Source organism: Coptis chinensis, chromosome 7, assembly GCF_015680905.1.
Source record: "Coptis chinensis isolate HL-2020 chromosome 7, ASM1568090v1, whole genome shotgun sequence".
NCBI classification, from domain to species: Eukaryota; Viridiplantae; Streptophyta; class Magnoliopsida; order Ranunculales; family Ranunculaceae; genus Coptis; species Coptis chinensis.
Window position 1 is genome coordinate 6,715,087 of NC_141462.1, and position 13,778 is coordinate 6,728,864.

General features: G+C 35.8%; 2 protein-coding genes across 4 annotated transcripts; one reads left to right on the top strand and one right to left on the bottom strand.

The window, feature by feature from the left end:
* The first annotated feature begins 963 nt into the window (after window positions 1–963).
* On the top strand, window positions 964–1,794 carry LOC147485628 (putative disease resistance protein RGA1). The gene has a single exon (XM_086573567.1). The coding sequence runs from the start codon at window positions 964–966 to the stop codon at window positions 1,792–1,794; it is 831 nt and encodes a 276-aa protein (XP_086429693.1).
* A 3,018-nt stretch (window positions 1,795–4,812) lies between these two features.
* LOC147485629 (double-stranded RNA-binding protein 1-like) lies at window positions 4,813–13,319 on the bottom strand. Of its 3 annotated transcripts, none has more exons than XM_086572699.1 (7): window positions 12,823–13,319; window positions 12,644–12,736; window positions 12,268–12,405; window positions 10,873–11,111; window positions 10,542–10,761; window positions 9,873–10,004; window positions 4,813–5,421 (listed from the first exon to the last, which is right to left on the bottom strand). In XM_086572699.1, exons 1-7 carry the CDS (start codon window positions 13,088–13,090, stop codon window positions 5,039–5,041), a joined length of 1,473 nt encoding a protein of 490 aa, XP_086428825.1. In that variant the 5' UTR covers window positions 13,091–13,319; the 3' UTR covers window positions 4,813–5,038. The 3 variants fall into 3 exon arrangements, with proteins under 3 accessions (XP_086428825.1, XP_086428826.1, XP_086428827.1); XM_086572700.1 differs by having other exon boundaries at window positions 4,813–5,415; window positions 12,823–13,203; XM_086572701.1 differs by lacking the exon at window positions 12,644–12,736 and having other exon boundaries at window positions 12,823–13,201.
* Between the last annotated feature and the right edge of the window lie 459 nt (window positions 13,320–13,778).

The following is a 13,778-nucleotide window of genomic DNA, read 5'->3' on the forward strand; positions in this document are numbered from 1 at the left end:
ATTTTCCCACGATAGGAAAATAGAAACAACTCTCCCTCTCGATCTCTCCTCTCTTTCTCACTGCAAATAGAAACAACTTTTCCCACTCTCTCTCTCTCTCTCTCTCTTTGCCGCCCTCTCATCAACTCGCTCTCTTTTTCGGGTATACTCTCTCTGCTCTCATCTCTTATCTCTCTTCTCTCTTTTTTCTCAATTTTTTTTTTCACTATTACATCAAATCTCTCTCTGCTTTGGGTAAATTTTCTACATAAGGCACGCATCAAGTTATCGAGATGATTTTATCTGCCTTTGTATTTTTAGAAAATTCAATCATGATTCTTGCCTTTTACAAGCGTGATTGATTGTGAGTATTAGATGTATATGGACTCGTGTTCTCTCATTAAAAATTAGAAACTAGCAAAGGTGATTTCGTCCTTCTTCAGACTTCAGAGGTCGGTTTGATGCCTTGAGATTTGAATACTGGTTCTGGTATATTATTTTTCTTCTACGTATACTAATCTGTGAATATTAAAACTTGACGTGTGGGCATAAGTCCGTAACTACAGCTTAATCATCTACTGTCTATTTCTCTCAAAGCTTAATTTAAATTGGATTATTCAACATCTTTTGGCCTATGATGCGTAATTACACATGTTAGGTGATTGAGAAATGGATGTTTGTTTTTAAAGGAAAAAAAATAGAAGAAAAATAAACTTATCAGTCTTGGTATTCGTTATTCCTAAAGTATTGCCTATCCTCACCATTTGTTTACGAGAAAGGTAATCAATATTGATGTGAGCCAATATTTCATGTTTTTCTGCCTGCGTGCTTCATTTGGTGCGAGGTCTGGACTACTTCCATCAAAGGCATACCTTTACCATAGAACTGTAGTTATGGGTCTGCGTGTCGGATGACTTCGATGTTGGAAGGCTTTTAAAGTCAATTATAGAGTCAGCCACTAAAAGGAAATGCGACACTTCGGTGATGGATACTCTGCAGTCACAACTTTGGGATTCATTGAATGGGAAGAGATACTTACTTGTCTTAGACGACGTATGGAACGAAGATCAGGATCAGTGGGATGAACTGGCAAGTTTGCTGAAAGCTGGTGCCAAGGGAAGCAAAGTTATAGTAACTACCCGTAGTAAAAAGGATACAGCAATCATGAGCACAACTGCAAGCTACGAATTGGTGGGTTTGTCAGACGAAGATTGTTGGGGTTTGTTCAAGCAACGGGCGTTTGGCTATGGTGAAGAAGAAGAACATCTGAATCTTTTAGCAATCGGAAAGCAAATTGTGAAGAAATGTGGTGGTGTTCCTTTAGCTGCAAAGACAATAGGAAGTCTAATGCGCTTCAAAAGAAAGGAAAGGGAGTGGTTGTTTGTGAAAGAGAGTGAGCTCTGGAATATTTGTGAAGGTGAATGCGGAATTTTACCTGCCCTGAGGTTGAGTTATAATCATTTGCCAACACACTTAAAGCCGTGTTTTGCATACTGCTCGGTATTTCCCAAGAGCTATGAGATAAAGAAGGAGAAGTTAATCCAATTATGGATAGCGCATGGTTTTGTACCTTACGACATAAGCTATAATCCAAGATGCAGAACTGTTGAGGATATTGGCAACGAATACTTCAATGATCTATTGGGAATGTCTTTCTTTCATGATTTGAAGCAATGTGAGGATGGTGTTTTAACAGAATGCAAAATGCATGATCTAATTCACGATCTTGCCAAATCTGTTGCAGGAACTGAATTCATGATCCTGGAGCATGGGCATGAACCAAGTAATTTTGCACAAATCCTGAGCTGTTCTTAAGGTCGCTTGACTTGCTGGTCGAGAATGATAGGCTTATTAAGGTTTTCTTGGGCCTTAAAGAGGATATCAAGACTTCATGGTTGTTTAGGAGGCTAGAACAAGCTTGACGTTGATTCAACCTTGTTTTTTGGTTTATTTCTATGTTTGAACTATATGTTTTTGTGGGATTGTTGTTAAGTGGTGGACCGATATATTATTATTGTTACATTGACATTGATGTTTTTGGATATTTTATTGTGTGTTCTTGTTGAGTCTTTGTGTGCGTGTAGTGGATACTATTAAAGTTGAGTTGTATTGTATTTTATTTTATTTTATTTAATTTGTATTTTATTTAATTTTTTGTTATACTTTATTGAGTTTGAAAACCAAAAAAAATATCTCCAAAAAATTGAAATATCATTTGCTACTGGAGAAAAACCATGTAAACAAATACTGGCAAAACTGACAAATCTTATATTTTCCCACTATAAATTTTTGCAAACAAACACGGCAAGAAACTAAAATTTTCCCAATTATAGATTTGTCCTAAGCAAATTTATAGTGAAAACAATTAACAAATCTTATATTTTCATTTAGAAGTTTGCCAGTTAACAAACACACCCTTAGATTAATCTAGGTTAGCTCTCTGGGTTAATCATGGGATTTTCACCATGGGATTTCAAGCTATTTTGTGAATTCCTAATCTGTACATTTATCTTTTTACCCTGCCCTCCAATTAGATATGTCCTTTCAAGGTTGGATTGACCTATCTAATTGAATATATGAGAACTGGAGGGATTTTACCTCCTAAACGTCATACATTCGAATATTTAATAAACCCAAAAAAAGGAAAAAGGAGAAAAGAGAGAGAGAACAACGACAACAACAACCTCTGGACGGTTTCGTAATATCACGCAAGGATCCCAAAATTTCCCAGGATTACAAGTTACTCTAGGCAAATAAAGTCCTTAGGCTTAACAGAATATACTGGTTTGCAGTGTTCATGATTCCTAAAAGTACCGTAAAGGAGATTAACAGAATTTGCAGGAATTTTCTGTAACCAATCCCTTGCACTCATCAGCTGGGATGCAAGTGGCTCTTCATACAATGAAGGAGGCCTGGGCTTGAGAGAACTAGAGAAAGTCAATGAAGCTGCTATCATGAGGCAAATATGGAAGTTGTTGACAAAGAAAGATACATTATGGGCAGAGTGGGTGCCCAAGAACTTGATAAAAAAAGGCAACTTTTGGCAACTGAAAATACCAAATGATTGTTCCCTGGAACTGGAGGAACTTACTAAACACAAGGAAAGAAGCTTCAGACATTGTCATGGATCAAATTGGCAATGGTGAGAGAACAAGTTTCTGGCTCGATCCATAGCACCCTGCAGGTATATTTAAGCGTTACTTTCCTCAAGCACTCATACATGACTCCACTTGCAGAATGACCTCTACAGTGAGTTCAATGATTCAGAATGGTGCATGGAGTATCCCCCATTGTGTTAGGAGACATCTACCAGACATCGTCATGCATATGGAGGAAATAGTGGATATTGTGGGAGGAGAAGATAAAATGGTGTGGACTGTTTCCTTGAGAGGAGACTATAGGTTGAAGGACACATATGAGAACATAAGGAGCTCAAGGCAAAGAATAAACTGGCATAAGTTAGTGTGGTTCACCAACAGAATACCTAGACATGCTTTCATTACTTGGTTAGCATTAAAGGGTGGGCTGAAAACTACGAGCAAACTAAAGGAGCAGAAGGTAGTTGCTACAGACCTTTGTGTGTTATGCTTGCGACACAAGGAAACAGAGGATCATCTGTTTTTTTAATGTTCTTTTGCACAATACATATGGGCCAAACTTTTAAGGTATACAGGATATGATAGAGTGAGACATAGCAATTGGCAACTGGAAATAGCATGGTTACTCAAAATCAGTGCAGGAAAATGAGGGAAGCAAGACGCTATCAGATTATTGCTGAATGGGTTTGTCTATCGGGTGTGGATGGAAAGAAATTCAATAATCTTTCAGAACAAACACAATAGTGCAGACCACATCATCCAGAGAGTGCTACAAGATGTAAAGATAAAGCTACACTCACTGAACTTGAAGATGGAACAAGGAGCAGGATGGAACAAGGAGCAGAACTGCAATATTTCATGACAAGATGGAATGTCAATGTAAAGATGAGCACAAGAGAAATTAAGTTATGCAAATGGGAAACAGCAGAAAGAGGAGTTTTCATTTTGAATACTGATGGCACACTTCAAGGAGATGCAGGAGGATGGGCTGCTGCAAATGGCAAGTCTTACTATCACAACATTGCTATGATTGAATTGCAGGCGGTGGAACAAGGCATGAAACTGGCAAGGAAGTACAATATAACAAGGTTGGCAGCACAAACAAATTCGAGCAATGTAGTATCTTTCCTACAGAGCGGAGGTTAGCACCCATGCGTAGCAAATAAGATGATGCGGAGCATTGAAGATATGAAGACACAAATGGAGCTTTTCTCTATATATATTCAGAGAACTAATAGATTAGCGGATGCGTTAGCGTCACATATCCCAAATGTAAACTTGGTTGAACTAATTTGTAAACTTGGCTGAACTAATGCCTAGTTCTTTCTCAGAGGAACTTAGGAGTATTGTAACTGAGGATGCATCAGGAAAAGAGTACGTGAGAGTGTAACAAGCTGTGTTTTTAATTCAATAAAAAAGAGGCAGGGACCTCTACAAAAACCTCGCTTACCTACCCAAAAAAAACAAAAAAACTTAGGACGGCAATAATTTGCAAAATCCCTACACAATAACAGAATCACAGAGAAATCTACAAAAGCATCCGAAAAGGCCTTTATTCGAGATATCGTGAAAACTTTAGTTATGATCAAGCCACAAAATCTACTTATATCCAACTGTATCCCCTTTCCGTCAATTTTCCAAATACGTTGTAAGGTGTCAAAACTACACCACCTCGTATCTGTATGTGGATTAATGGTTCCGCATCAATACAGCAGATTCTAATCAAGAAAACATAAATAAATAATCTCTCAGGTGTATTACTTAATATCTTTTAGAGTTAAGGGTATAAAGAAAATAAAGGTTTATAGTTTTGAGTTTCGCAGTAAGTTAACAATTTAGTTCAGCAAGTAAGAGTGTATGACTGAATACAAACTGAACTCTGGGCAGTAGTACGAACAAATGCGCCAAGTGAAGCCACAAACAAAAGTTTGTTTGTACATACAAAGACATTAGTTAACTTGTTAGTTTGGATAATCCAATCTCACAGCCACCCATTCGTCATCACTGAACGGCAACGGCAACACAGTGATATCCTTTCGAAACTTCAGGTCTGTTTTGCGAGGATAAACCAGAATCCTGTTGCACAGTAACTTGAGATCTGTCTTCTGTTTTGTGACATAGAGATCAGGCTCCAGAACAGTGGTAGGAGATGATGAACCATCCTTTGGTGAAGCTACCAATTGAAGTGGGACTTGCAGATGATCATAGGTAATGTCAGGGGAGAAAGATACATTGTTGTTTGGTTCAGAGACTTTTCCTGGTTTTAGCAGATGAGCTGATGAATGATCAGCACCATCTTTCACTCGGTTGGTGAGTTCAGATGAAACAGCTTCCTGCCCTGCATCTGCCAAAAATGAATGTCATGAATACGTTTTGGAAGTTTAACTCGTCTAAAAATAAATTTATGCCTAGCATGGACGAAAGATCTGTATTATACACATAAAAAGTCATGCTAATATTTCATGTTTAAGGGAGGTTAGTTTCGTGTTCTGGCACGTGTACAATTAAATTACACCTATGGCCTCAAGGAAAGCTGTGTATAGAACTCGTCATGTAAAACAGTAAAATAATAACTAAACAACAAAGATCAATTCCTTGTTCTGCAAGTTATAAGTTATAACATACCATCTATGGTATCATTATTTTAGACTGACCAATTTGTGGGGACCAAAAAATCCGTTGATAGTCCAAAACCACCAAACACCACGACCACGTCGATCAATAAATTCATCAATAATCGAACCTCATTTGAAATATACTGTAAGCCTTTTGCTTCTTCTTAAATTATCTTAAAACCAAACTGTAGACCCTTGCAGATACTGCTATCACATTAACAGGTTATGCCTGATCCAAGTGGTTGACCCACCAAACGGAAACCATCATGTGCAGTATTTGAAGCAATCAAGAAGAGCATGCAGAATAACTAATAAAAGTGTGTGTGCGCATGTGTGAGCGCGCGCGCATACAGCCATACACTCAGTGGCAGAGCCAGGAGGGCCCAGGGTACACCCTGGCGTACCCTCAACTTTATTAAAAAAAAATGTACTTATCACTTAACTTGCTTTGAAAGGAAACCAAATAAAAGGGTGCACACGTACTGATGTACTTGATGTTTATCACTTAACTTGCTTTGAAAGAAAACCAAACAAAAGGGCGCACATGTACTTGATGTACCCAAAAAGCATGTACTGATGAACTTGATGTACAGACGTACCAAAAAACCAAAAAAACCAAAAAAAAACAAAATAGAAAACCCAACAATCACTCAAATTAAAAAGCCCACCCATATATAAACCCAAACAAAGAAACCCTCTCGTATTTATCAAAAAATAAAAACTCACTTACTCTATTTCTCCTGTCCGTTCTCTATTACTCTATATTAAAATTTAAGTCTTCTACTCTTCTACCCAAACAAACACCTTTACACCTACCGGTTTTGTGAAAGTAACTAGATAACCTTTATATTATTTAATTTTTTATTGTCTTTTTATTTTTTTGCACTGATTCCTAAACCATATTATTTAGATTTTTATATGTTTGTGATTATTATTTTATTTTGTGAGTATCATTGGTGGTTTATTTTAATTCGTGCAATTTCAATTAAATTGATTGGTGGTTTATTTTAGTTGTTTAAATAACTACGCTAAAATATTTGATCAAAGAAAAGTTGTTGCCCTCTCAATCAACTAGTAACACAGATCATGTTGTTAGTGTTGAAGTGGGATCCTCTTTAAAGCGAAGTCACCAAGAAACTGAGGATGGTGGTGTTGAACAACATACGTCCGGGTTCAACATGAAAATCGTGAAGAACTTGACTTGTCTAGTCTTCCAAGAGACCCTAGATTGAGGAACAAGATTTCAAATTATCATCCTAATGATCATGACTCAGTGAGAAGAGCATATTTGCCTAGGGTCCTTACCAGCCTAATCATACTTTTCCTCTAAGGACAATAGGCAAGAGGAATCGTCGCTTTCAAAAGAGTGGTATGGAGAGTTTAGTTGGTTGGAATATAGTATTCACAAGGATGCCGCGTTTTGTCACTATGGTTATCTCCTTAAACCTAATCAGGGGGCACAACGAGGCAGAGATTTTTTTTTCACAAAGGGTTTACTAATTGGGAAAGGAAATCCAAATTAAAAGAGCATGTTGGAGTACCAAATAGTGCTCATAATATTGCTTACAGGGCAGCACGGGCATTGCTAAATCAAGAGCAGCATATCGAAACATTTCTTGAGAGACAATCTGACAAAGTTCGAAGAGATTATCGAATACATCTAACTGCAATAATTGATTGTATTAGGTTTCTTTTGAGACAAGGTTTAGCTTTCCGTGGCCATGATGAATCAGAGGAGTCGATCAATAAAGGCAATTTTCTTGAACTTATACGATTTTTGAAATATCATAATGAAGTCATTAAGAACTTTCTTGATAATACTTCTAAAAAACGGAAATTGACCTCGCTTGATATACAAAAAGAGATTGTGAATATAGTTGTTGTGGAAACTACAAATGCTATTTTAAAGAATTATGAAAATTCATTGTTTGCTATTTTAGTTGATGATGCACGTGATATATTAATTAAAGAGCAAATGACAGGTGTTTTGCATTATGTCGACAAGAAAGGTTACGTGATTGAGAGATTTTTGGAGTTGTGCATGTTAAGAAAACTAGTGCAGTAACACTTAAAAAGGCAATTGATAAGTTGTTCTCTAAGCATGGGTTAAGCATATCTAGACTGCGTGGACAAGGGTATGATGGGGCCAACAATATGCAGGGTGATTTGAATGGCCTAAAAACATTTATAATGAAAGAGAATGAATCTGCATTTTATGTTCATTGTTTCGCTCATGATGAGCTTCAGTTAGCCCTTATATCAGTTGCAAAGAACCATGAGTCAATTGCTAACCTTTTTAATGTTCTCTCTAATCTCTAATGTAGTAAATACTGTTGGAGCATCATATAAGCGACGGGATATATTACGTCAAAGCAATGAAGGCTACAGTTGTTGTAGCCTTACTAAGCGGAGAAATTTCAAGTGGCAAATGGTTGAATCAAGAGACTAGTCTTAAACAATCTGGTGACACTCGATAGAGCTCACACTATTATATACTTCTTGGCATGATAAACATTTATGGTTCAGTACTTGATGTGCTTGATAATGTAACAGAAGATGGTTCAAGCTTGGAATAAAGAGGTGAGGCTTACGGATTATTGAGTTCAGTGCTGTCTTTTGAATTTATCTTAAATTTGTATTTGATGAAAGCAATACTATGAATTAGCAATGATTTGTCAAAAGCTTTGCAACGTTGTCTCTTGTTAAAATAACAAAGGTAAGCTTACAGACGATGAGAGATGATGGATGGGATAATCTCCTGATTGAAGTTTTTTCACTGTGTGCCAAACATAATGTGGTTATTCCAAATATGGAAGAGAGGTATGTGGCTCGAGGGAGGTCTCAACGAAGAGCGGAAGGAAACACCAATTTACATTACTATCGTGTTGGATTATTCTATCACTGTATTGATTTGCAACTTCAAGAGTTAAACAACTGGTTTAATAAGCAAACACATAATTACTTCTTTGCATGGTATGTCTTAATCCTTGTGAGTCGTTCGCTACTTACGAGCAAAAGTTTATCTATTTTGCTCGACTTTATCCCGATGATTTTTCAGAGATAGATTAGATGGAATTAGCAGATCAGCTTGAAAATTATATTATTGATGTGCGTTATAATACTAAGTTTGGTAAAGTAAATGGAATTAGTGGTCTAGCCAAAAAAATAGTTGAGACAAAGAAAGACATTGTGTACCCACTTGTGTATTTGTTGATTAAGTTGGCATTGATTTTACCTGTTGCTACTACTATCATGGAGAGGACATTTTCTGCTATGAATATCATAAAAATCGTCTGCGCAATCGGATGGCGGATGAATGGGTTGAATAATTGTTTAATAACATACATTGAAAAAAAAAAAAAAATTGATAGCATTGATACCGAAGTTAATCTTGCAACGCTTCCAAAAAATGAAGAAAGATGACTAAAAAAAAGGCCACCGAAGACAACTATGAAGAAATATTTGTTCAGATTGAATTCTTTTTTCTTTTCTTATTTTTTTATAATACATTTATTGCAATCATTTTACATGATTTTTTTATGTTCAAAATATACTTGTTTTGTGACCGGGTTTGAATTTTTATTTAAAAAAAAATAGTTTTTTTTTTTTTTTTTTATGCTTGGTTTCTGGGTGGCTCACCCCTACTTAAATTCCTGGCTCCACCACTGCATACACTCAATGAGTTGTAAAGGGTGATTAGAGTCTGAGTTTGGAGAATAACTTTGGGGCCGTTTGGCAACCATTTTAAGTAGAAATAATTATGTTTCTAAAATCAATTCTAACACAAATAGTTTTTAGATAAATATTTATGGAAGAAATAATACCAAACAACCAAATACAAATCAATTATTGATTTAATGACCAAACCAAAAATAGAAAGAGAAATTACCAAAAACCAAAAAGAATCAAAGGCGACTCATTTCAAAAGGAAGGCTCCATAATTTTTGTTTCTCATTCTTTAAGTTACTTTTTTTTGTTTATGTTTTAATGGATTATCTCATTTTGAGAATGAGATAATAGTTTCTAAAAAAATTTACCAAACAATTTTTTTTATATCCAAAATCAATTATGGAACTCATAATATATTATTTGTCATATAATGGATTATCATAATGCTTGCCAAATGGCCCCAAAGATTTATATTGAAAAAAAAAACGATTATTGGAGTTAAATAAGATACCTTGGAGATTCAGCTTCTGTTGCAAATCGACGGCGAGGCTAGCGGAGTTTGAGCTGGAATAAATGCATTCAAGAGCTTCTTCTGCATCATCATCACTCTGGGATAGAGATACATGCCTTCTACTCATTTGACCTGAATTAGAGAACTTATAATTAAAACAACAACAAAAAGAGAAACTAAAAATTAAAAATGTTTAAAAAAAAAAAAAAAAACAACAACAACAACAACAATGAAAGACGGGTCATGCTTGTCAATGGACTTTTACAAAGATGATCCCAGGCCTAAAACAATAAAACGAATTTTCAATAAGATGCAGTTGGAATCCCACTAGATAAGAACCAGATCCTGTTACAGCAAATAGTCAAGGGGATCTGGCATTATTTTTGTCAGAGGATTTCAGTCCCATTTCACTCGTGAATACGTTCATGTACCTTTCATATTTTCATTTTAATCTTCATCATGCATTAATTAATTTTAACACCCTGTAGCAAGCATTGAAGAAATCCAAAACTGTAATATATGAGACAAAGAAACAATCTATATATCAATGGCCAACAGAGTTACAAGAAACTACTTACACCATGAAAAACAAAATTTACGCTCGCAAGTTGAAATATTTCTTTCAGTTGAAGGTACAAGGCACTAATAGAATAAGGGTGAAGAACTTACGCTCTTTCAAAGAAAAATAAGCAACCTTCGCTGCACCTATCTCTGCTTGCTTCTTGGTCTTTGCTGCTACCCCATGAAAAATATCACCTTCTACCTCAACAGTGGAAGTAAATGTTGGCACATGAGATTCACCAAATCTGGTTGTCGTATAAACTGGAAGGGAGAAACCTTCTTTTCTAGTCAATTCCTGTAATAGGTTCTTGTAGAGACCACTATCATCCTGAAAGAAGGATGGACATGAATAACTGATTAGATGTAGATGAGCTAAAAAGAACCATAAGTACAGCTAACAAGTACGAACTATGAAGGCCATGAGTGACATAAAACTTGCCTCTTGGATGCCACCATCCTTTGACAACGAGGACAAAGCGATTTTTGCAACAGCATGTTCTGTTTCCCTTACTGTGCGACAAAACTTGGGGCACTCAAAGGTTTGACCATCAACTGTGACCATAGCTTTAAAGCGGAGAGCATGAGGTAAGCCCTCACGTACACACGAATAAACAGGCACACTGAGGCCCCTTTTCTGAGCGTAGTTTAGCAGCTGGCTCTTGTACAAGTATTGCACATCTATAGGCAAGATTCACAGGTAAAACAGATGACTTCCTCAAAATAATATAGGATGGAAGTTGAGATACAAGTTAACATACTTATTCGAAAACTAACAGACAAGAACAACAAGATAACCATGATATTTAAACTAATTACAGTGAGAACAATCCAACACCACCAAAAGAGAGTAATTTAGCAAGCCATGTCTAATCTTATATGAAACAGAATCTGTTCTGAACAGTAAAGCTTTTTGCTAGGAAGATTTTCAAAGATAAACTGAGGGACTCTACTGATCAGATGGGAACTGGAAGCAGAAGAATTCAACAAAATTGTCATAATTGTTTCCACACCATCAATCTCAAAGATCATATTTCCTCACGATACCCATTGTTTTGACTTTTAAGACAGAAAACCTCCACTGCTTTTTTATGATCACCTCGGAAACAAGTCAAATTATAATCCTTTACCAAACGAAATCTCCTAAATTTACAACTAGGAAACATATGTATATTTCTTGGAAATTTCTTGAACTCCCATTGGTCCATCTGTCTAGCTCACAAGATATCTGGAAGTTCAATTCAGTTGTACATATTATAGAGGTTGCTACTTGCGCAAGAAGAAGAAGAAGAAGAAGAAACAATTGTGAAAACTTAGGTGTGAGTTTATCGACTGCAAAGGTTTCTAAAAAGCAATATATTTCTTAACATTTTCTATCAACAAACAGAACCCAAATGCCCCCACAAAGTGACAAAATTCATGGAAACTTATGGACTGCTATTCAAGTACGTGAGCCTGACATCCACCAATTCAGTATGCCAATTATGCATGATCATGTAATTGGACTAATTGGTAGGCTTCATTAGTTTGAGGTCTCCTGGTGTCCTATGTTCTGAACGTTTGATTATTAAGAGAAGAATGTAACAAAAATAGACTCCACATGTCACTATTTGTCACTACAAATAGGATGTTTGACAAATATGTCTCACTTGCAGTTAGGGTGATATGTTCCTCGAGTTCTAACCAAAACATCACAATGCAAATTGTTTCAGTCTAGTGGAAGAAAAGTGATTATTTTTTTTTTCCTTTTTCAGTGTCTTACATGACACCAGGAGAGATGATAAAAAAGAGTAAAAGTAAAGGCGAGAGAATGTGCTATTATGGAGCATCTCCTGACCTTCAAATTCCTGATCGTCTTTGACACCCGAAGCATTTGCATGTATATGAGGGTTCTTTGAGGTTTCCTCATTCTTTTCAAACAGTGTACATTCGCCACTTGGGCTATTTCCCATTAGAGTGATTCCACTTGAAGATCCTGAAAAAAGCATTGAGATTGTTGTATTCATTTGTTAAGAGTTAATGAGAATTATACATAAGCCTACATTTTCAACCATATACCCCTAAAGCTTAAATGATTCTGTTAGTTACTCTTTTCATTTTGCTATAATCAAGGATCAAAATATTAATATCATCTAAAACATGAGGGCGAAACAATATTTACAGTATCAGCATTAATCTTGATGAGATATAGTTATAATATCAGGTGAAGCTACCTGTTGAGGAGGAAACTGAACTAGATGAAGAAACAGGCCTCTGAAAACACTCAACTGAAGGCTTAGGTGACATGACCTGTTCCCTCCCAGCTCCTTGACATAATTCAAACACAAATCAACAAAAAACAAACAATTCTTGAAACAAAACACACAAACACTTAACAACAAATAAAAATCACCTTTCAAAGAAGAAACCGGTGAATTTGATGAAGAAGAGGAAACAGGTCGTTGAAAAGGCAAAGTAAAATGTAGAAAAGCAAATTTAGCAGCTTCATTTTGAGCTTCTTTAGAAGATTTACAAGAATCAGAAGAATCAAAAGAAACGCCGTTAACAATAACTGTTGCTTTAAATTTAGGTTTATGATCTGCTCCTTGCCTAGTTGATGAATAATTTGGCAATGGAAATAATTTTGACTGACATAGTTCTTGAAGTTTGGTCTTAAACATCGCTCTCGAAAATTGAAAATGAAAGAAAATAATAATGTTTTGGAGGAAAGACAAGTGGAGAAGGAGATGGGGTATTTATAGTGTGGAGATAAATTATTCAAATGAAATTTATGTGAGCGAATATTTGCCAAGGAGATTAGTGTGCTTGCTTTATGCCACCAAATATCGTTACTTTTGTATGCCGGCAATTAAAATGCTGATAAAGGAGGTAACTTTAAAATGGGAATTGAACTAAAAACGTTAACACAAAACCATTGTGGTATGGGTGAATTTGTGAGCTGGGCCGTCACTAGTTTTCTAGCACAGACTTAATTTAAAGTTCGTTTGTTAATCAGTAAATTCGCAAATAATTTATGTTTTAAACACGAATTTTGAATTATAATTCAATTCGAATAAAAGGGCAATAATTCAGGTTTTGGGCCATAAATTTGGATTTTATCAAAAAATATGAATACTTTTTTTAAAGAAAAGTTTCTATTTTGGGTTAGGAGGAGATGTGTGGTACAAAATAATTTTGACTTTATTCATTGGGTATTGATGGAAAGTGATATTGGGTGATGGGGTTTTGAAAGATGAGTGGTAAGAGTGAATGATGAAAAGGGATATGAGTGTGAAGAGGAAGAGAAGTTGGAGGAGTCTGTCTTTAGGAAACATTTATCATAGGTTTAGGTTTAGGTTTAGGATTTGA